This window comes from Lates calcarifer, linkage group LG14 (genome assembly GCF_001640805.2).
Source record: "Lates calcarifer isolate ASB-BC8 linkage group LG14, TLL_Latcal_v3, whole genome shotgun sequence".
In the NCBI taxonomy this organism is placed as follows: Eukaryota; Metazoa; Chordata; class Actinopteri; family Centropomidae; genus Lates; species Lates calcarifer.
In genome coordinates, this window is record NC_066846.1 from 11,450,187 (window position 1) to 11,473,446 (window position 23,260).

At 39.2% G+C, this 23,260-nt stretch overlaps 3 protein-coding genes across 5 annotated transcripts; 1 reads left to right on the forward strand and 2 right to left on the reverse strand.

Annotated features, from left to right (window-relative positions):
- LOC108890725 (E3 ubiquitin-protein ligase TRIM21) lies at positions 1-5,643 on the reverse strand. Its single transcript, XM_018687716.2, has 10 exons — positions 5,571-5,643; positions 4,938-5,174; positions 4,472-4,838; positions 4,279-4,374; positions 3,245-3,478; positions 2,936-3,083; positions 2,755-2,781; positions 2,555-2,619; positions 2,176-2,298; positions 1-1,342 (listed from the first exon to the last, which is right to left on the reverse strand). Exons 2-10 carry the CDS (start codon positions 5,162-5,164, stop codon positions 953-955), a joined length of 1,677 nt encoding a protein of 558 aa, XP_018543232.1. The 5' UTR covers positions 5,165-5,174; positions 5,571-5,643; the 3' UTR covers positions 1-952.
- Positions 5,644-9,674: 4,031 nt separating this feature from the next.
- LOC108890729 (uncharacterized) lies at positions 9,675-12,302 on the reverse strand. The gene is made up of 5 exons (XM_051075756.1): positions 12,242-12,302; positions 11,683-12,035; positions 11,000-11,315; positions 10,811-10,902; positions 9,675-10,406 (listed from the first exon to the last, which is right to left on the reverse strand). The coding sequence occupies exons 2-5, from the start codon at positions 11,914-11,916 to the stop codon at positions 10,281-10,283; spliced, it is 768 nt and encodes a 255-aa protein (XP_050931713.1). The 5' UTR covers positions 11,917-12,035; positions 12,242-12,302; the 3' UTR covers positions 9,675-10,280.
- A 3,322-nt stretch (positions 12,303-15,624) lies between these two features.
- LOC108890762 (E3 ubiquitin-protein ligase TRIM39) lies at positions 15,625-22,476 on the forward strand. Of its 3 annotated transcripts, none has more exons than XM_018687763.2 (8): positions 15,625-15,781; positions 17,405-17,995; positions 18,414-18,509; positions 18,592-18,825; positions 19,019-19,166; positions 19,257-19,283; positions 20,268-20,443; positions 20,646-22,476. In XM_018687763.2, exons 1-8 carry the CDS (start codon positions 15,758-15,760, stop codon positions 21,015-21,017), a joined length of 1,668 nt encoding a protein of 555 aa, XP_018543279.1. In that variant the 5' UTR covers positions 15,625-15,757; the 3' UTR covers positions 21,018-22,476. The 3 variants fall into 3 exon arrangements, with proteins under 3 accessions (XP_018543279.1, XP_050931411.1, XP_018543280.1); XM_018687764.2 differs by having other exon boundaries at positions 15,659-15,781; positions 17,421-17,995; XM_051075454.1 differs by lacking the exon at positions 19,257-19,283.
- Positions 22,477-23,260: the final 784 nt, after the last annotated feature.

Genomic DNA, 23,260 nt, shown 5'->3' on the forward strand with positions numbered 1-23,260 from the left:
TTTTAAGAGGTGAAGCATTTATTAATAACATACGCCACCTGCTAAGTGCTTTGATTCAAAGGAGTGTGGGGTTTGTGTTCGATGAAGTTTACCGAGTTTGTGCAAAAGTATATACAATTCTTTGATCACTGAAAGCTCACACCCTCAGAAATGATCTTGATCTTGTGGTTATATGTCTTCACAAGTGTAAGCAAAAAATAAATCCAATAAACATGGAGAAATACATGAGGTAAATTTTGAGGTTGTTGTGATTACTGCTTCTACAAAAGCAGCAGATGTATCTTAAAAATAAAATAAATGACAAAAATAGGCCCATACAGGATAACATTTTCTACAAATATGTGAGACAATATCCATTAAAAAATCATATTTGGTAGACTTTTTCATATATGAGGGATTGATGAAATAACTCAAACAATCCTTCACAAGACGTTTTATATTGAGATTTTTGCTAACTAGCAGCAGCTGTAAATGAGGTCTACTAATCAAGAGTTTAACATGTAACAGCTGATACAAACTAACAGTGTCCAAAGGAGACAAATTTGAGTTTTGAAAAGGAAAAATGTCGAACAGAACAGTGTGAAAAATGATAAAAACTCATCGCAAACATTTACAGTGCATAAACATGATTGAACAGAAAGTGAGGATTATCATAAACAGCAGCTGGTAAACAGTTCCACAACTATAAACATGGTTTATGTTAACTTTGCATTTTAGTCCAAGACCCTAACCCTTGAATAACATGCGACAAGCTAAAAGTACTATACGCAGACAGTAGCAGTAGTATACACAGACAAAAGTAGAATCAATTCATTGTTGGTTTTGGTCATTTTATGGGATTTGTTCACAGAAACACACACCACTGGGCAAACATCAGGATCAACAACCCTCTAGGGCAAACCAGTGGAGATGTGGACAGGTTCGTTTGTTGATTTAAGCTTTTTTAACCTCCTCAGGTAAAAAACTCTGCCTCTCCAGTGAACCCAGCCTCCACAGGACAGATAACCAGCGGGGCGGTGTTCTTCCCGTTGTCATGAAGACAGGGGTTAAAGTACGGGTAGAGGGCCTCAGTGAAGGTGCACCCGCTATAGGTGTAGATGTGAGTCTTTGCTTCTGCGTTGTAGAAGGACACCGACCCTTCCTCGTAGTCCAGGAACACGCCCACTTTCTGAGGGGTCTCCTGGAGGTGGAGGGTGACGGAGGGGCCGGCGCATGCGCTCAGACTGCCTGCTTTACGCCTGCAGATCGCCCAGTAACCGCTGTCGGGGCGCACCGTGATGGCGCCCTTTCTGTTGATGGACTCCCTTGCTACACCAAGATCCCAGTCTGTTTTATCTCCAACCTTGAACACAACGTACAGAAATCAGAATCAGACACACAAGCCAAGCCAGTGGACAAACAACTGCTGTTAAAGAGCCCTGTAGTAGCCCGGGGTAGTGCGGCCTCTTGTGGCCGAAATGAGTATTACACAGTCTTTCCACATAAAACTACGCACCTGCGTTAGTATCACTTTAGTGACAAACAGAGATTAATTAGAGATTAACTCCGAGTGAAGTTGGATAATATACTTGGATTTGAGCTGAAAATACTACATAAAAAAACGGCAGAGCATCTTTACAACCACAAGGGGGTGGTGAGGAGTTGTTGTATTTCTCCTGCTCTATTTACATCACAGTGCAGGGATGTAGATGAACTCTACGTGTGTGATTTCATATGAAACGGAAATGAACAGATCCCATCTAAAAACCTCTGTTCCTCCAAGCTAATTCAAAATAATCCAGTTTGTGGCTTTCTAAAAGACTGTATGTTTTCTGGTGGAGATTCTCTACCCAGGTCCATTATTCGGTGTTAATTACTGGTTATGAGCAGTTATTGACTTCCAGTGAAATTTCCGTTAAAGAACACCTCCATTTAGTTGATTATAGTAACTTTTTCCCCCCCATATATGTTGAGTTGTTGGCTTTTCTGTAGACAAATTTCAGGTTTCAGCTAACCTGCTGTGCACTGGCTACAATATTGTTTAACAAATGATTGATTGGACTTATAGTCAGGACTACATTGTGTAGCTCTTTAGGAGATTCCAAACCTGTTATACTAACTTTTTCCCAGAGTGACAATTCCAACAAGACATTTATTAACATCTCTGAAAACCTTTGGCTCTTGACTAGCACCTACCTGAACCACCCAGTAGCATCGGCCAGAGGTGAAGCTTTGTTTCCCCAGAACAGAGACGCAGGAGTCGAACCTGCGGGGGTCGTCGGGCAGGGGGACTTTCCTCTGTTGGCTGCTGAGGCTCACCTATGCATCAATATCAACAACAACAAACTGACATCCTGATTTTACATCATGTACATTATCTGTGATGTTACAATCATTTCAACTGACAATTTTATCCCATTATAAAGCATCTGGACTTTTCAAGACAACTTTGACTTTGGAAATGACCAGAAATTGAGCCTAAGTTGCTGCAAAGTGTAGTATTAAATTGTTGGACCACACAGCACCGTCCTGTAGCATAATATCTGTCACATATTTCAGTTAGTAATCACTGTACCTGTTTTCCGTCTGGGGACAGAGTCAGCCAGCCTGCAGCAGTCGCAGGATCCAAAGTTACATCCACTAAAGACAGAAAAACAATTTTCAACATACTGAAAGATGGCTCAACTTATTCTTATAGCAGTTATTGGTTTGACCATATATGGGGATGAGTTAACTATTCTGACATTCTTTACAAAATGAAGTCCAGGCACATACCTGCATATTGATTCGTCTTTGTCAATTCTACAATAGAAAAGAAAAAGAACTGTTGTCAGTTGTTAATTCAGTTTCATGAAAAACCTGTCTGATAAAGGTTGAACGTTCTGTCATTGGTCTTGTTAGCCAGATGATTTTTCATATATAGATAGTAAAATGCTTAAGCTTAGACGCTCCAGACCTTCTGAAGACAGTTTCTTTTCAAGTTCATGGCAGACGTCCATCAGCTTGGAAAAAGCTCTCCTCACTGTCCCGATGTAGATGTCTGAGTGAACTCTGACCCTGGACCAGTCCCTGGTGGACAGTGGAACTCTCAGAGAGGGGAAACTCTGAAACAGGATGACAGTGATACATGTTTTCCATGAGCACAAATAAATAATCTATCTTTGGCAATAATAACCCATGTTGCCTTTGATCAATTACTTAATCTCAAGACAGGTTAGCACACTTAAATACCAACTGAGTAGCAGTACTCTGTGTCACGACCAACCTGTAGGAGATGAAGAGGGTCCTCAGTGTGCTCCAGGTATTGCAGCTCACTGCATCTCCTCTGCAGTTCATTAATTTCTTGCTCCAGCTCTTTGAGAAACTCCTCTGCTCTCTTTTCAGCTGCCTCATGTCTCTTCTCAATCTCTTCGAGGAGCAAAGCCTGGTTCCTCTCAATGGTACTTATCACCATCGTAAAGACCTCAACACTTGCCTGTATTTCCTTGTTTTTATTTGTCTGCAAACATACATAGATCAAATAATCAATATAGAAATTTGAACAAGTATGGAAGCCCTGAGAGACAAGAAAAATTCTGGTGATCCATTTTCCAAGTCAGATCTTGAAAGTTTTCTCCTCAGTGTTTGTTGTTGTAATACTCATTTCAGCCACAAGAGGCTGAAGTGTGCCACTGCCTCAGTTTAACAAGGATTCAAAGCATTTCTATTTTTCTCCAGGTGATTTTTAATTTCTCAATGAACTCACAAGGTACACACTGTGTATTGTGTGTTAGCAAGTGATGTAGCATTACTGTCATGTCTTTCCTTTGGCTAGAAATGTATTTTAATGTATTTTGATGTATTTTGATGTATTTTAATTTTAAATGTTTAGTCCCATTTAGACTGGGGCAGTGGTGCACTTCAGCTTCTTGTGGCCAAAATGAGTATTACAACAACAAACACCTTTTCTGTTTCTTTTTTTTAAACCTGGCAAAGCCTATGTAAGTATATATAAATGAATAATCAATTCAAAATGAATACATTCGGTATTGTAAAATGCGATTTCTACATTTATTTATTTATTCATTTCTACTTTGTGCTAATGTTAGCACCAGTTAGCACACGCTGGTTAAAAGCAGGCACCCCTGATATGAGCTATGGGTTTTGTTCCTAACCAGTGCTGTTGCAAAAGATTTAGAAGAAACCTTGCAAGGCTTTGAGTAGGAACATTTTTTTTGGCAGATTCATAAAATTGGCTCCAGGTTTTGGTCCCTTAAATGTTCATGTTTATAACTGAAAAACATAAAGAGTAATACATACTTTGCTGAGCTCCAGTGAATTTTTGATCTCCTTAATCTTTCTGATTCTGGCTTGGATCATCTGCTGGAACTCAGTTTCAGTCCTCTTCATCTGAGTCTGTAAAAGTTGAAGGTGAACAAATTCATTTCAATTTAAATAAGAGAAACAACACATTATCTGATATAGTAGAGAATGATAGACCTCTCTTCCTAACCTTGATCCTCTTGCTCTCCTTCTCAATAGGGATGGTATCATGGTGTTTATGGTCCCTCTCGGTGCATTTCACACACACTGGCACCTGGTCTTTCTTGCAGAACATCTCCAGGAGCCTGTTGTGATTTCTGCAGAGGTGACTGGTGATGAAGGTGGCCGGATCCATCAGTCTGTGCTTCGTCATCACTGGATCCCTCAGGTGAGGCATCAGGTGAAGTTCACAGTATGACACCTGGCAGACAAGGCACGACTTGACCGCCACGGACTCTTCTCCATGGCAGAGATCACAGGGAAAATCAGACTTAGAAGGGTGTCTTGAAACCTGTTTCATCGGGGGTGGCTTGTATGCTGGTTTGCCCCTCAGAGACCTTTTGATTTAATACAGATCTGGTTAATCTAAGACTTGATTTTGCAAGACATTGCTAAAAACAGTGTGGTCTATACACACAAAAATGATATCAACTGACCGTTTAAATTTTTCAGTGATGTCTTTCAAGTCTACGTTGATCCTGAGGTTGGGACGGTTTTTGAAGGCCTCTTTGCAAAGAGGGCACTCAGACTTGTGTCTCGTATCCCAGAAGCGTTTGATGCACTCCAGGCAGAAATTATGCCCACATGGGATCGAGGCAGGGTTTTTGAAGATATCCAGACAAATGCTGCACCGAAACTGCTCCTCAGACAGCACGGAAGCCATGTTTCTGTCGCTGAAAAACAACATTGCGTTGGAAACACATTACGTACAAGCAACATTTGTGTTCCTCACAAAAATAGTTGGCCCCCATTCAGATGTGTAAATTTTCATTCAGTAGGCGGAATAATGTAGAGAAGAAACAATAGCATCAGTGGTAGTGCCAAGGACTTGGGGGAATGAGGCCACTGACTACAGCTTTGGAAGAGAACAACGGGTTCATCTATCACAAAAGATGTTAAACTAATGTAACTATTGCACACATACTAGATATGTATTTTCCAACATGTGTTCCAGTAACTTTCATCTTATTATTATGTTTTTGGTCCCTGATAAGATCCATGACATCCACTTTCACCTCTTTACCTTTGATTGTGTACACACTATCTACTGTCTGTGAATAATGTCTTACCTGTGTGAGTTGATGGACAGGTACTCCTTAACAGATGTGTGTAAACCAGCTGTATGGATCTGTTCATAGCACACAGTCCCTGTTAAGTGAAAATGAGCAAAAAGTTCCTCCCAGTGTAACATTTATGAAAGGGTGTAACCAGTATTTCTGGTTCTCAGTCTTCTTTTGCCTTACACTGTAATTATAATCCACTCTGGCTGGTGTTCCTGGGATCGGACCTGAGTCCTTTCAGTTACAAGGAAGAGTTCGACAAACGTCAGCAACTGCATATTTCATTTAAAAGTAAACAGTGTGATGTTAATTGTGGTTAGTCTGGCACAGGCAAAACATGTCAATGTTTCTTTTCTGAACTGTATCTGCCTGTCTGCTGTGGCTGGAAACTATCCTGTAAACAGTAAAGTTTTGGATTGGACAGCTAAACAATGACGTGAAACAAACTAGAAATCCCCATAAAGGAGTTATTTGCAGGTTCTGACCTCCAGTCTCATGCATAAAGCTTGATAAAAAGGGTACACCACGTCTTATATTAGCATTGAACATTGACCCTGGATGTAAATTGTGAGTTGCAGAATCATCCAGTGTGGATGTAATTCCTCAGCGCTCTGGTTTTAGGTCAAGGCTGGATCCTCATCATCCACTCCTTGGCTGATAGGGCTTCTTGGACATCCTGCACCTCCCTGTCTTTGTCCTAACATATTTACTTTAGCTTTTGTTTAAGACTATCATTATGTAGTTATGTAATTTAAAACTAAAATTAATTTCAAGTCAAAGTCCAGAACAGAGCAAACAAAACTTGTGTCTAAAAATAAACGCAGCATAAATAGGATGATGGATAGTACAGTTTGTTCTCAAAATCCTGGAAACGTTTTGTATCATCAGTGGGTCAAGGCAGCAACGCCAAATTTATAATTTTAACCTTTCTCTCTACCACACATACACTACACTAATGAACTTGTCTCCTGAGGCTTTACTTGTATTTTCCATAACAAAATCTATTATATTACTTCCAGATACATTATTTATTGATCCACGTTTGTGAGAAAGAAACTTTAAAATGCTTTTTGGCTCAAGTGTTGGTCTTGGCAGTCAGTGAGTAATCTCAACAGTCTGATTATGAATTAACAGACAGGTAGTAAAAAGATAATAAGCAGACAAACTGTGCAGGCACATTTATGACTGGGTGGAGTACACAATAGCTGTGTCTTTATATGTTATTAATGTGTATTCAACCTCCAATCATCTGCTCAGTGACAGTCCAGGTGAACTTTGGAAGTATGTGGCAAAACATACTACTGGAGGAGGGACATGATACCATCATGTCTTCATAACTGTGTTGCAGCTTTGTACCTCAGAGACGTGAAAAGAGGATCAATGACACAGACGCAGAGACACAGACTCAAACATACCATTCATCCTACATGAAGTAACCTAACATAACCCTTGTTTAAATGTGGGATTGGCTCTTCACTCCCTTGCAGAATTAGTCTGAGACACAGACAAGACGTAGCGAGGCGTGAATGAGTCACCTGACCACCAAGTTAACCCAGGAAAGCTCAACACACGCTCTAAGCCAGCGGGGGTCAAATAACGTGGACAGCTGAGAATATGCAGGGGGTGTCAAACAGCAAACGCAGGGGTGTTTTAAACACATCTAACAGCTTCATCTGTGGGACATGAGGGAAACCGTGAAACAGCATTAGGTGTTGGCACATCAGTCCAAACATGTCCCAGTGCCAGGCTAGTCCTGTAATGAAATAAACACCTTCAAGATACACATAGCAGATTGGCAGCCCGCTGGTCTCTACAGCACCACACCCTGTGCTCAACACTGTAGTCATTGACTGCGGTGTCTGCTTGCCTTGAAGTGTATCGCCACCAAGTGGAGCAGTCAGGACATCTAAAGGTCAGTTTTTAGATCCAGCTGCTCCTTTATTTTTCCCTCATGTTTTTAGTCTGTTAATTTTATTTGTATTAAAAGTTAAGAGTGAAGCAATAATAATGAGGAAATGATTTTTTTAAAACTTCATTTATTAATCACACTTTTTTCACACAGTAGAGTAACTCTGAAACAAAATGCCTATTGCACATAAAAGAAATAAATCAAGATATGATTACAGGTGTGCTTGTAGGTCCGACACGAAGAACAGATACAAGTCTGCAACATCTACAACAACCACAGTCTGTAAGATGAACAATATATATATGTAAATATCTTAAACACATACAGAAAAGCTTAATATGAACCCACTTTTCCCTCCTAGATACAAACAATTTTCTAAGATGTTTGTGTAAAAAGCATAAATCTGAATGATATAAAGTGATATTTACTCATCTCTACATGTTAACAGAGAGTTTTTAATATCTAAAAGACCTTTGTGCTTTTACATAGGCATGTTTTGGCAGTGTTCAAATGTGCAGGTGTTCATTTGAGCTGCACAAATATTCTGTAAATCTGTTATGGAGAAACCTGTCACACATTTAAAAACATTTGTTATCCTTCTGCACGGCAAACAATCTTCTGTTAAACACTATAATTATTTCTACTGCCCTAAAAACATTAACCACCAGCTTTAATGTTGTGGTGGAACCTGGAAACAACGTGTATCTCTTCCCCCTGAAGGTGGTTGATTGGTGTGATCTGGAACACCTGCAGCACCCAGACTGCAGGTGTCGATAATCTCCCAATTATCTGATGGTCCTAAATCTTGCTGGATTTTCCTGCAGTGTGAGGTGTGTTCAGAGTGATTTTACCACCCCAATAAATTGTTCAATATTCATCAGTCATGCACATCTCACACCACTGACTTCACTGACTTCCCCACCTAATGTTCTGATTATTTAATATGACATTTTAATTTGGTCTAATTTGGTCAATTATCAGTGTCACAAATTCATTCCAAAGAAAAAAAAAATAACTAGAAATTTTTAAAAACTCCAACTATGGATGCATGCAAAGTTTTCATTTGAGGTTGATAAACATTTTCTTCTATCTCTCACAGCCAACAAAAATGTTTTTTTTGTAAAGATGTCATAAATTTCCACACAGGACGAATTTAACTGAATCACTGAACCACTGTTGCAGAGAACGTTGCTGAATAGTGTAAAGTGGTGGGAGGAAAGGTTAGCTGTGCAACAAAACTGACAGGTCATGGATGGTTTAGAAAAAGTTTGCTGTGGTCTGTGTGCCACATTTGACGATGCAAAGCAGATGTAAAGCCACTCTGCCTCATCTGATGCAAACAGTATGCTAATATGAGGTGACATATGGTTCCTTCCTCCCCATTTATTTCTTGTCTTTGTTTGCCTGTCAAAAGGTGTAGAGCACCTCCATTTCTCCAGTTTAATGTCTCAGTGCACTCTGAAATCAAAGCATAGAACAAATAAATGATAAAGATTTTTAAAAGATAATCATGGAATCTTATATCCAAGATTTAACCAAAATTTTTGACTCACCCAGCAGCTGAACACACTCGCTGTGTTCTTTCTTTGTTGACCTAAACCTGATCTATATCTGGTTCCAATTAAATTTTTGCTGTTGTAGATTAGTTTATTATAAACACAATTTCTAAGAGACAGGGTTGGATTAAATCTGTATCTGACGCATTTAAATAAGCCTATTTAATTTTGCACACCTTATTTTTTATGAGCGACTTGCTCCAAAGAGAACAGGTTCTAATGCAGAACTAGTTTCACCACCTAAGAGGATTCAATACTCTTGTCTTGTTTCAATGTGAAACCAGGATCATGGTAGGGTGGTGTTAGTACTGGTGTTAACACTTAACATTTACTTGCTGGTTTTAGTCTTTTCTTTTTATTTGTGAAGCAGTAATCATGAGGAAATGGTTGGGTTTATTTACTTAATTTATTAATTACACTTTCACACAGCAGAATAAGAGTAACTCTAAAACACAATGCCTATTGCACATAAAACAAATCAAATCAAGATATGATTACAGGTGTGTTTGTAAGTTCGACACGAAGAACAGATACAAGTCTGCAACATCTAACAACAACCACAGTCTGTAACATGTACAATATAAGATGGAAATTCAGTTTTATTTTTATATATATGTAAATATCTTAAACATATTCACAAAAGCTTAATGTTGAACCCACTTTTTCTCTCTTAGATACAGTCAATTTTCTAATATGTTTAAATGTGTAAAAACATTAATCTGGATGATATAAAGTGATATTTACTAAACAAATGCATGTGCACAGAGAGACTTAAATATCTAAAAGGCATATGCTCTTACACTAGGCGTTTTTTGGCAGTATTCAAATGTGTAGATGTTCATAGTAGCTGCACAAATATTCTGTAAATCTGTTATAGAGAAACCTGTCACACATTTAAAATATGTTACTGTTTTGCACTGCAAACAATCTTATATTAAACACTATAATTATTTCTACTGCTCTAAAATAGAATTCTTCAACTTAGAAAACACACAAATGGATGATATTTTTAAAGGAATAACTACAAAAATTTGTCATTTTATTACCAGTTTACTTAATGGGAAGACATAATTTAGCCAAAAATAATAAATAGGCCCTCTTTACATGCCAATGTTTTTGGCATAAAATGGTAAACCTTTGTTGCAGTGAGGCCTTTCTTTCACTTTAAAGTGAATCACATGCCTGTGATGTTGTTCATCGCCATCTACTGGCCTGGCAAGCACACTACTGCACTTCAGTAATCAATGATTGATATTAGAGCTCAGTCTTCACTGAATCTCTATCCTCTTCTTCTTTGTGGAAGATATTTTTGCCAGGCTTTTTTATCCATTTGAGTTTGACATTTTTTGAAAACCCGCTCTCGTTCATCTTCGCCTGTAACTGAAAAACAACATTTCTTTGTGACAACAATAACATTGAAATGATGAAAACAAAACACACACAGATACAAGCTTAACTTAAAAACTCACTGAATGCTGATCATTATCATTATCATTGTACACTGTGTTAAAATCTAAGGTTCCAAACATCTGGTCCGTGAACCTGTACCAGGCCTGGGAGCATTAGCTACAAGGAAACATTATGATTCAAGGAAAAAGCCCGACTCAAGGCATAGAAAAATTAATCACACACGCTTCTGAATATCTAGAGATGTACAGCAAGAAACTGTCCTGACCAGATCAGACAAAAGGATTCAAGCAAAAACACTTTTTTGTTTTCAAAATGTCCCATCATATGCTCAGGATTGAGATACAATATATAATTCCATAAATGTGTGTAATTACCACATTCAAGATGGCCTCCGTCACGTTAGGGTCATTCAGGTCGCCTGAGGATTTCACTGCTGTCAGCTTGATATGAAACTGATGTGTCTCATCTGGTGATGAAATAGACCAAATTAGAAATGGGTTAGAACATGGAAATATAATGCAACATAATAAATATGAGGTTGTTCAGAGATGGAAATAACTCACTGCTCTGGCACATGAAGTGAAATTTTTCGCTACAGTAGCTTTCCACCCACTTTCCACGGTTAACAGCATCAATCACACTCATAGCACAGTCACCAGTGTTAAGCTTTGGGTGTTCATCTACCCAGTAACTGAAATCAGAGTGACTGTTATCTGGCCGCCAGATCCAGACGTGTCTGTACAGTCCGATCCAAGACAGTGTGCCACTTGGTACTTTCTGCTGGATCATCTCATTCTCAGTTAGATTCCTCACACTGGTCAGATCTGTGTGGTGCTGTCTGCAGTAGTTCACAGCATCGTGCCATGTCATCAGGTTGGTTTATATAGAAATATCTCTCAGAGGAAATGGTTGGTAAGTCTGAAAGAATTTCTAAAGGTCAGTCACTGGTAGTTTTATTTGCACATTAAAACAATACAGTGTATAATACTTTTAAGCTTTCCGTAACAGAATTTAAGGGAAACACACCTTAACTTTAAGTAATGAGAATGATCACATTGAAATTACTGAAAGTGATTTGCTACTGAAAGTTGAAAAAAGTTTGTACTTTAACACTTTCTCATAAAATTACTATTTGTATGAAGTAGGATTTACTATTAATTTAATTGCTGGAAATAACAAGCCAAAACAAATAGGTTATACATTTTACTCACCGCTGTTTGTCTTGTTATAGCAGACAAAGGCGAACTGTTGATCGCAGGTAGGCATCATACCAGAAACCATCCCGGGAAACAACACACATCAGCCGGTGTGTTCTCATGTCATTTGGTTCACCGCTCCTCCAGTTCCTGAAGTTCCAATCATTATGTCCATACAAACTCCAATCATTCAGGGCCCATATCCATTTCTCGCTTTGGTCATACAGACCTATCCACACTCTCCCCTCATAACTGCTGCCAGCAGCTGCGATCAGCCGCTCCATGTCCTCCACATTGTTTACAATGGCCAGGTTATTGTACTTCTCTTTGCAGTAATCTAGTGCTTCATGCCACGTCTTTGGTTCATCAATTAAGTAGTAATGCTTAAGGCATGAACAGAGGCCTGCAGGCAAAGAGACATTCGTCATAGTCAGTAAACACCTAATGAAGAGCAGTGACTGAAAAGTCTGACCTAGAGGAAACAAATCCTCAGAGTTAAAACACAACTCTGATGCCCTTATCACCAGGACGACATCAAAACAGTTACAAATGAAAAAATAAATTTAATAAATTAGGCTCGAAAAACATTGTTGTTTGGGTTAAAATTACCAATTTGTTAAGGTTGGGAATCTTGTTCATCAGGCTCTGTGTTATCACTGATTGTGCCACTTGTAACTGACAGGTGATTGAGAAAATAGAAAACAGGTGAGCAAGTGGAAAACAAGGTGGGAGGGGAATGGCAGGTCCAGAGGAGGGAACAAGAGAGCCCAGGGACCAATCATGACCTGAGGTGTGGGGTAGACGACTGCTTCTACTAAAGGAGAGGAGATTCCAGGTAATTCTAAAGTATCTTATTTAAATAATTAAAATTTAGTTTTTTCTTTGCTGGCTGAAGAGGCAAATCTTAGCCACAGGTATGCGTGCATTCATGAATCACCCTCTGTAGAGTTGGAGGCTGGTTAATCTCCTGTGGTCAACGTTGGAAAGCTGAGTGCATCGATGAGGCTGTATTAAACTCCAGTGTCTTGTTTTCTATTTCTACATGTGTTAAATACAAAAGATGCAATGTAATGGGTGTGGAGAATTTTGAGTTTTTATAAAGGTGCCTCTGATGGAGCTGACAGCTGAGTAACAATAGTGAAGTAACAAGTAATGTAACACATTGTTACTGAGTTGAACAGTTTTCAAGTAACTTGCTCAACACTGGCACCAGCATTCAAAAGAAGGTTACAATATATGTAATAATAAATAAAAAAAGAACTCATGGTCAAAAATATCTTTTTTAGGTTTACATTCAAATTTCTACCACTGGACTGCCATTAAAAGTAATGTGGGCATCCACGTTCCCACAGGATGAATTATCATAAATCTGGCATTTCATTGCATGACACCAGGACAACAGCTACCATTTATCCATTTCCAGTAAAATCAAATACAGCACAAATACACAAACACATGAGGACTCACCTGATAAAAGGAGAATGCACAGTACGGCTTTTCCAATGCCTGTGGATGAGAGACATTAATAATTAATTTAACTAAGATAATGTGTCTACGATTAGTCATTCATTTACTGCAGTTTATCAACTCATCAATAATGAGAGGCTTCTGCTGCTCATTTATTTAGGAGGAAGCTTTCTGGAGAAATAATATATCTGTCTTTCCATTTGGCTATACATCAAATTTCTTCTGCATTTTGCAAAATAAAAAGATTCTGTCCATATTTTTTAAAGCATACTTCCCACCTGAACATCCTGGACTGCAGGCTGGTGACATATCCAAACTCTCCAATTCTTGTCCTTTATCGAAGTCTGACTGAGAGTCTGACTTAATTCTAAGCTGTTACCAGGACAATTCCTTGTTTCTTCTCGTCTCTGTCTCTCGTCTTCTTGCCTCCTCTTTTTACAGCAAATTTAATCCAGTGATATGTAAAGCGCTCTCAAATTCTGACAGATGTCATATGATCTCTTGTACCTCCTTTAGGGACACGAACAGTGATTTAAGCCTGCGTCACATCTCAGGAGATGTAGGAAAATTATGCCTGATGTGGATTTTGAAGCATCTCAGATTGCTACATATTACTTTAAAAATCTATTTGGAATATTAGGAATTATTTAAAGTTATTTATAAGGGACAAGAAGTTTTCATTTGAGGTTGAGTAACATTTTTTATCTCTCAGAGGTGGAAAAAAAAAAAGTCACAGATCTCCACACAGGACAAATTTAACTGAGTCATTGAACCACTGTTATGGAAATAGTTTTTGAATAGTGTGAAGTGGCAGAGAGGAAGGTTAGTTTTGAAACAAAAGGTCATGGATGGTTTAGAAAATGTTTGCTGTGTTCTTGTGTCGTGTCCAACAATGCAAATAAGATGTAAAGCCACTCGGCCTCATCTGATGTAAACAGTATGCTAATATGAGGTGACATATAGTTCCTTGTTTGGATGAGGGAATATACCTTTACAACAGTCCACCTGTAAAAACATTTCTATTTTGTCTTTAACATTTGCCTGTCAAAAGTTTTAAACATCTCAGTTTAAGTATGGCATCTTAAATCCTAGATTTAATCTAAATTTTTGACTCATCCAGCAGCCAAACACACTCACTGTGTCCTTTCTGTGACCTAAACCTGATCAAAATCTGGTCGCAATTACGTCTGCTACAAAACATTATTTGCTGTTGCGTATTCGTTTTATATAAACACAGTTTCTAAGAGGCAGGGTTGAATTAAACCTGTATCTGACACATTTAATTAACAGTCCAAATCTACATACTCTTGCACACCTTATTTTTCACAAGCTTCTTGCTCCAAATAGAGGAGGTTCTGATGCAGAACTAGTTTCACCACTAAAGAGAACTCGTTTCTCTTGTCTTGTTTCAATGTGAAACTGTGATAGTGGGAGGTAGGGTGGTGTTACTACTCTTATGCAATCTGTGGTAGTGGTCAGCATCAGTTAAAAATGAGAAGCCTGCTTCCTTGTGCTGACTCTGCTTCATTATCCTTGTTATTGCATATGCACTCCTTTTGTAATTCTAGGTTGGACAAAGCTCAGTGGACAATTCTTGTGGATTCTTGTGGATATTTGGACTTGAGAGGACAAGTGGGGACAATTTGGAGGGTTGGACAATTTGGAGGGTTGGCGTAAATACTAACAACAGCAGGTCCACCCGACTAGAAATACACTCTCACTTTCCTGTATTTTCTAGCATTCTCCTCAAGTTTTTAGGTGTAATTTTATAGGCAATCCCCAAAATTTGAGCCCTACTCACTGTGAAATATCTTTGAATTTCTATCTTGAATTTACAATTAATCTAGAAATGCACATGTAGAATGGCATATAATGGTTAATTCAGTAGTAAAGTACACACTTTTGTCTTCTACCAAAGTCAGTTACAGCACATCCTGTTTCTACTTTATGGGCTTGTAAAAGATCTCATCACACACTTGTCATATGATCTCTAATCAGAAAATGAGCCACCAATTTAGGGCAGCTGGTTTGGTTCCTGATTATATAAAAATAGATTTGACTCTGAGAAAAAGGCCTTTGCTGGCTCTAATGTATTCTTCTTTCTGGCCTTTATTCAAAGACGCTTAAAAAAATGCTGATAATGCTTTTTATCTGATGCCACGTGTGTCACTACAACCACAACTTTGTGGTAATGCAATGCAAAACTGCAGCATTCCTCAGGCCGGGCAGGTGTCTGCACTGTGTTCCGCAGGTGTGTCATAAGTGGAAAATAACCATTGGACTCCAACACCACACCCATGAGGCAAACACAGTCCTTCCTGCATGACAGCTACTGTTACCTATTCCCCTGATCACATATATTCACACTCACTTACATGCAGACAATGTTCATGCCTTAACATGCGAGCATAACACTACTGATACAGTAATTAGAAGGTTGTTCTGTAAATGCTGTGTTCAAAGATCAGGTAGTTACAGTGAAGCAGACACAGAGAGAAAGAAAGAAACCAGCACTGAGGTTAGGGGAGGGAGGGCCGGGCTGATGAATAACTGTGTTGACGTTACACTTTCCTGTTTCACAGCTAGAAGCTGTAATGTAGTCATACTCATTCATAGAGCAGGAGAGTCACCTGCTCTGCCGTCACAGAGGACAGACGTATGACCAGCTTAGGAGAAGGAGCTGTAAGTACGAACACTAGAAGCGGTAAAAGCTAAAAATATGATATACTGTGTTGTAAAAAAGAATGATGAAAGTGAAGTTAAGTGTAGTGCAGTGTAAATAGTTAAGACATGGATTGTTTAAAAGAGGAACAGCATTGTAGCTGTCAGTACAGTTATATCACCCAGGCCTGCTATATGGAAAAACATACTGTTTACTTATTTGAATGAATGGAGACTCACTAAGTTGTATTCTGTCTTTAAAATGTTCATTGATTAAGTATGTTGCTGCTTTTCATCATTAATTCTGCCCCAGTGTGTTAAAGATTCTGTCTTATTGTCTTTCTGCTTTTTTAAAAATTACTCAAATACATGATGTGTCATTACAATACAACTAGGGCAAAGTTGATGAGTCGTATGTGTATGAATATGACCTATAGGCCTCTGCTGTCTGTCTGTATTTAGAGGAACAGTTCAGTAAATGGAAATGAGAAGATTGATAACACTGTCACGTACGATAAATAAGAAGTTGCAGCAGTTATTAGCTTTGCATAACAGATAAGACTTAGGGAAATTGCCTCCTTCATTCCAGTATCAGTATGCTAAGCTAACAGGCTGTAGCTTCATGTTGAGCCACTTCCAGAGTCACCTTACTGTAGCTGAACATCACCTCAGTAAAGTGTATTTCAACAACTGGTTGCACAAGCAAGGACATTCGAAGTTTGCCTTGTTGCCTTTTTACACATCACTAAATAAAGTAGCTGTTTTGTGGTTAACTAACTAACCTTTCGTTAGCTTGCCTGTATATCACCTGTTCAGACTAAAATGAAAATGGAAGTAAGATATAGGCAATAGGATAATTCCCTTTTATTCTAAAGTTAAGAGTTTCATGCTTTTCCATGCATGCATATATAAATAAAACAAGGTGATATATACATATACAGAGGATGCCAGCTAAGTTTTTTTTAAAATAATTTTTAAGCCCCATTAAAGTTTGTTTTTTTGGCAGTTGCAGTATGTTACAGCTTGTGACGCCATAGTTCTTGTTTACGTTGCTGATTGCTAGACATATTCTTAGCAGCTTAAGAAATGTTTTTTCGTTCTCTAATTGGTGAAATTCAATTCAGTGAATCATTAATTTAAGAACTTTGAACACATACAACCCAATCCAGATCCTCAGTGTCTCACAGGAGGTTTTTCAGTGGTTGTAGAATGTTTGTGTACTGGAGCAACAATGTGAATATTCTCTGTTGAAAGCGTGGGTGTGTCTGGTGTGTGTATTTAGTGGAGAAAACAATGACTAATGCACCAAGCTTACCAAACAGTGCAGGGTGTAAGAGTCTTGAATTTCAAGATGTACATAGTTTCCCATATTTACATAGTTACAGCATTAGATAGTAGATAAACACGTAAAAGGTAGTCAAGTGTGTTTTTACTCTACACAAATTTGTTATTTTATCTTCAAGTGTTGACTGTTAATGTCTTATTAGAAAATGAATTCACTAGGAAAATTCAATACTCTTTCTAATCTTGACTGTACATTTGTGTTTTTGTGGATATAAATATGTATATTTACTTCCTCTATCAAAGCACTTCCTGAGCAACTGATCACCTAACTTCCTTCTTATTCTTTTCTCTGTTCTGTAGGTAATGGCTTCCACAGGTAACATGTTACCAGAAAAACAGTTCCAGTGCACCATCTGTCAGCAAGTGTTCACTGACCCGGTCACCACTCCCTGCGGACACAACTTCTGCCAAGCCTGCATCCAGAGAGTGTGGGACAGCAGTGATGTCTGCCAGTGCCCCACCTGTAACAAATCCTTCACCCCTCGGCCTGAGCTAAGCATCAACACAGCCTTCAAAGAGCTGGCGGACACATTTAGAAAGATGGTCGTCTGCTCGTCTGCTTCGCCTCTGTCTGCAGCCCAACCAGGCGAGGTGGTGTGCGACGTCTGTGCTGCCACATCCCTGCAGGTGAAAGCCCTGAAGTCCTGTCTGGTGTGCCTGACGTCGTATTGCGACGCCCACCTGGAGCCTCACCAGAGAGTCTCCACCTTGAAGCTGCACAAGCTGATCGAGCCGGTGAAGAACCTGCAGGACAGGATGTGCAAGAAGCACGAGAGGCTGCTGGAGATGTTCTGCAGGGACGAGCAGAAGTGTGTGTGTCGGTTCTGCACCGAGACTGAGCACAAAGATCACCAGGCTGTTACTATAGAGGACGAGAGTGGCAAGAGAAAGGTACATAGTTTATCTATTGAATAAAAAATCTAATTGTTGCAGCTCTATTTTCATTAAACACAGTGTTTCATCACAGGGCATGAAAAAGTTGGAACAGTCGTACACCAATCAACCATTCAAAGACATTACTAGAAATCTCTGAGTATGGTGGCCCTGAAGGTCAAAGCACACATTTTAGAAAACAAAACAGCATTTCAGAAAACGACTCAACTGGAATGCTCTGAAATGTTTTGTGTTTGGCCTTCAGGGCTACCACAGTAGAGTGTAAATGTGAAAACAAACACCCACCTCTCTGTTTGTGGCTTTAATTTCCAAAGCAGTGTCTGGGCTGTTTCATTTAGTGAAATCCTAAATAATGTCCAATTTGTGCATGTATGTGTCTACAGTTTATGTCTCTTCTTCTTCACTGCCTGTTCAGGTCCAAATGAAGAAGACTGAGGCAGATTTTCAGCAGATGATTCAGGAGCGTCTGAAGAAAATAGAGGAGATGAAAAGCTGTCTGAAGCTCAGCACGGTGAGTTGTTGTGTCGACCACAAGACTTAGGAATGCTTAAAAATAATATTTTATCTATAAACATTTTTGTATCCTCATCCAGGTGAGTGCAGAGAGGGAGACGAAGGAGAGTGACCGTCTCTTCACGTCTCTCATTCGCTCCATTGAGGAGAGGCGAACTGAAGTCAACACAGAGATCAAGGAGATGCAGAAAGCGGCAGAGAGGAGGACGGAGGAGCTCACTGACGAGCTGCAGCAGGAAATCAACGAGCTGCAGAAGAGGAACGCTGAGCTGGAGGAGCTGAGGAACACTGAGGACCACCTGCACCTCTTACAGGTTAAAATCAGACTGAAACTGATGTGAATAAAGGGGCTTTAACTCATCAGGGCCATTGGTTGAGTTGTCAGAAGTAGGTGCAAGGAAAGAAAGTGGTCAAAACTACATCTCTCATGTTATAGTCAGCTACAGTTTTATCTTAAAGTGTATCTCTATACTCAGTAATTTATTCACTGGTTTGTCTTTATCACAGAGGTTGCCTTCTCTCACAACACCTCCACCCACCAGAGAGTGGATGGAGATTGGTGTCCACCCTGAACTCTGCGTGGGGACTGTGAGGAGAGCACTGTCTCAAGTGGACAACAACCTGAGGAATGAGCTGGAAAGCCTGAAGAAAGAAGGTGAACTGGATTGTTTGTGTTCCTGTGAATTGAGGAAGAGTTAATGACATTTTTATACTTAATTCAGTTCTTTTTTTATTCTTCTGACAGAGCTAAAGAGGATGCAGAAATATGCTGGTATGTCCTCCCTGAACATAATTATGCAGATACCCACTACTGTCTTTTTCACTGGTCAGGCACTTGGATTCAAAACATTGTGTTTGTCACCCTCTTGTGGTTGCATAACAAAAAATCACTATGGCAGAAACTGCATCTGTTTTCACAACAATTGTCCCATTTTTCTAAAAAAAAAAAAACAAAAAAAAAACAAAAAACAAAAAACAGAATAATCAAAGTCTTAGGTGCTGAAGTTGAAGGCAACTGGACTTCCTCAGGTGGTCCCGAGAGTCGTTAACCCACCCTGTCGTTATGAGAGTCATTAGGGTCACATGAGCCCAGGTGTGACTCGTTGGTGGATCTGTCCTTGTGTAAATAATCATAAAGGACGCTATCATCATGTAAAACTACACATGATATTTTTAATTCTTTTATTTATTTATCTTCAGCAGTCTGTCTCATAGTTTTTCATAAATCAATTTAATCATTCAATTACTTTCTTATTTACCCTATGGCGGACCACAAGTGTCACATAAACAGTAATTAATAACTACAACTTCAATTTAATTCATTATCTGAAAATAAATAGACAGCATGAAAAAGTTTAATGTAAAAAGTTATTTTAATGTGCAATAAGAGGAATTATAAAAAATAATTTACAAATTGAATATTAATCCATCAATACCTAGAACAAATTAAAAAGGGGTTTACTAAAACAACATGAAAGAGTCATTAGGTACATCATTTTAAAATATGCTAAAGAATTTGTAAATAAATATAACTCTATTAGAAAATCAGTTTAAAAAGAGAAATAAATTTAATTAAGAGAACAGATTTCAATCAGGCATTCAAAACGGTAATTTCCTCTACCTTTTGCATTTTCATTTAACTGTTTTTCCTTTTCCCTAGTAGCTATTCGATTTGCTTAGTCGTTTAGCTTCTCTTTGTATTAGTACTAGGATTACAGTAGCATTAACTGAATTTATCTGCGTCTTATCTCCTCAGTTGATGTAGTGTTAGACCCGGACACCGCTCATCCGAACATCGTTTTGTCAGCCGACGGGAAGCAGGCGGGCCGCGGCGAGCTGCTGCACATCGTTCCCGACAACCCCCGGCGCTTCGACCCCGTCATCTGCGTTCTGGGCAACAGAGGCTTCCTGTCTGGGAGGTTCTACTTCGAGGTCGGTTTCTACTTTGACAGCGAATTACTTTCTGATAAATCACAGTGGCCGTGAGATAAAGCATCAGATTCATTCTGGCCTAAAATGAACAACTGAATACTTGATTGATATGAATTGAGTTTATGGCTCTTTAAATGGTTTGGGAAGTTAATTCTTCATGTATGTATATCAGTTTTTCATATTTTCATGTATCGTCAATCAGGTTGTGGTGGGGGCAAAGACCTTCTGGGACCTGGGTGTGGTCAGAGAGTCCGTCAACAGGAAGGGGATGATCACCTCCAAGCCTGAGAATGGCTTCTGGACGATGCGGCTGAGGAACGGGAACGAGTATCGAGCTCTGGATTCCCCCTCTGTCCCTCTCTCTGTCAGGGAGCGGCCGCAGACCGTTGGGGTGTTTATAGATTACGAGGCGGGGACGGTGTCATTCTTTGACGTGGAAAACAAGTCTCACATCTACACCTTTACTGCGTGTTTGTTCTCTGAGAGGATCTTCCCCTTCTTCAGCCCAGGAGTTTGCGATGATGGGAAAAACACGGCGCCATTGGTTATCACAGCTGTCAATCACAAGACTTAAGGCCTTTTCACACTGAGGGTGTTTTTTTAACTTCAACTCAAATTTAGTTTTTCCGAAAGGAGGTCGATTTTTCCAAGATTTCACACCGCGAATAAAGGTATCACAATCACACAGACTGCCAGAGGAAGCTCTGGGTCCATCGATCCCAGTAGGTGGTCCCATGCCTCTTCAGATGCAGTGGTCACATCCCCAACTGTGACCTCAAACTGTCCCACAAACATCCTAAAAAACATGTCCACAATCAGCCATGGTGAAACTTCAGCTTCTGTATATTCACGGGCAAAGTATCTCGCATTTTCACGTTCTATATTTGCATTGTGCTGCATGTGAAAAGGCCTTTAGACTTGAGGATAAATCTTCTGGTGCTACAAGTGATGTTTTGACTTATTCATTATTTTATAGTTAAGTCTTTCTCTTTATCTGAACATACATCAACACTTCTCAGAGATTTTACCCCACAGCCTCAAAGTTGGGAGTGGGAGTAATGCACATTGTAAGAACAGTTTGTAGGAGATTTTTTGATTGGATTTCCTTACCAGCCAGTCAATTATTTTTAGTAATCAACCCCGATCCATGATAGTATAGAAGCACTGGCCTGTGCTCACATTGTGTCGAGCTCAGGCATGGTTTTTGTTCTGTGTACCGTGCCCGCTTGAAGAGGTGGGCTCAGGCTCGGGCACGGTACACAGTCAAACTGAACTTTGGGGAGCAAGCGTACTCATGAATACACCTTTAAAACCCATGCAACATTATTTTGTGCAACCTTTTTTATATGTTATACAGGATTATTTGCCATTACGTTTTGGTTAAATGATAATTTTCTGCGGTTGAATGCTGAAAAAACTGACTCTCACCATTGCTCCAGATAGCGCCATCCCAAGGATCAAACAGTTCCTTGTCTTTAGACAATCATGTCAGGTTATCTTTTCTTGTCTGGATTATTGCAACTCCCTTTTTAAATCAACTAATCCCAGGAAGAGCTCTCATATCTCTCTCATTTTAAAATTTCATTGACTCCCTGTCAGTTTTTCAGTCCATTTCAAAATTCTTGTTTTAACTTTTAAAGCTTTGAATGGTAATTCGCCACCAGTACATCTAAGCTTTTATCGACTTACTCGTCGCTTTGTTTTAGTGACTCAGAGGAGGCTTTTCAATAGCAGAAACAGCTAAAGATTCCTTTTTAGACAGGAATTTTATTTTTTGGTGCTGGCAAGCTGAGGATAGTATTGTAACATGTATTTGCAATGCAGATGTTTAAACAGAATTTTGAATTTTGTCTGTATTCTGGGGGTGCTTTATCCTGAGCTGATTGCAACTTTAACCTTGATAATTGTGATAAGGTTATATTAAGGCTATTAGGACTGTCAGAAATACTACGAAAATAAGCCTGGACCAGCATGTTTCAATCAGTGTTCCTCTGGTGACTTGTTTTTGAAATAAAGACAGATTAATTGTTCTACTCTTGGCCCAGAAACCCTTTTGATTTGCAAACTTTTGTTTCAGCCCAGACAGACTGTCCCTGTTTCCATGTGCTTTGCATTTGCAAGGCAAAAATTTGTAAAAATGTAGAAGGAAATATTCTGGAAGAAACTTCAATAAGCAGTCCAAATTGTGCTGCAGACAAATATCATCAGACATGAAAATATGCTATTTATAAGAAAATCTCTGCTATTACCTGTGCAAAATGTTTTCTGACTTTTGCGAGAGCTGAGCTACAGAGGAAAAAAAAAAAAAAAATACTTTTTGCATTATCTGCTGTGCCTGAATAACCAATGAGTCGATGAGACAGTAAAAGCGTAGCGACGCTTTGGTTGTGCAGCCACAGGGGAACACCCGTTTTGACTATGAAGTCAAAGTTGTTGTTCTGCTTTACTTTATAGTCAAAGCAGGTATGTGGTATAACCATTTATTAACGTATATATAGAATTTGATAGTGATAATGATTTTGGGTTAATGTACGCATTTATGTTTTCATTTAAGAGCAATATTACGTGTTAGGGGCGGAACGTTCGTGTTCACTCTGGTTGCTCCGGCGATCGGTGAGAGAGCGCCGACTTCCGCTGCTTCCCCGGGGGTAATTTGGAGGGAAACGAGAGTCACTGTGTCTTCATTGCTCCTCTTTTATCTGCTTTATACAGGTCAGTAAACTGTGAAAAACCGTAAAGGTTACGTTATCCTGTCAAACTTCATTAGCGTGAGTGCTCGCATAAAGACTGTTTCGTGAGTTTTTTTTTATGGGTATA

Coding starts and splice junctions, on each gene's coding strand:
- LOC108890729 (XM_051075756.1), bottom strand. CDS start 11,916: ATGGAGCGGCTGATCGCAGCTGCTGGCAGCAGTTATGAGGGGAGAGTG. Junction 11,316..11,682: donor ATGCCTACCTGCGATCAACA/GTTCGCCTTTGT, acceptor ATTTCTATATAA/ACCAACCTGATGACATGGCA. Junction 10,903..10,999: donor TCACTTCATGTGCCAGAGCA/GTGAGTTATTTC, acceptor TTTCATCACCAG/ATGAGACACATCAGTTTCAT.
- LOC108890762 (XM_018687763.2), top strand. CDS start 15,758: ATGACCAGCTTAGGAGAAGGAGCT. Junction 15,782..17,404: donor CCAGCTTAGGAGAAGGAGCT/GTAAGTACGAAC, acceptor TCTGTTCTGTAG/GTAATGGCTTCCACAGGTAA. Junction 18,510..18,591: donor GCTGTCTGAAGCTCAGCACG/GTGAGTTGTTGT, acceptor ATCCTCATCCAG/GTGAGTGCAGAGAGGGAGAC.
- LOC108890725 (XM_018687716.2), bottom strand. CDS start 5,164: ATGGCTTCCGTGCTGTCTGAGGAGCAGTTTCGGTGCAGCATTTGTCTG. Junction 4,375..4,471: donor AGGAGAGCAAGAGGATCAAG/GTTAGGAAGAGA, acceptor CAACTTTTACAG/ACTCAGATGAAGAGGACTGA. Junction 2,620..2,754: donor AAAGACGAATCAATATGCAG/GTATGTGCCTGG, acceptor TTCTGTCTTTAG/TGGATGTAACTTTGGATCCT.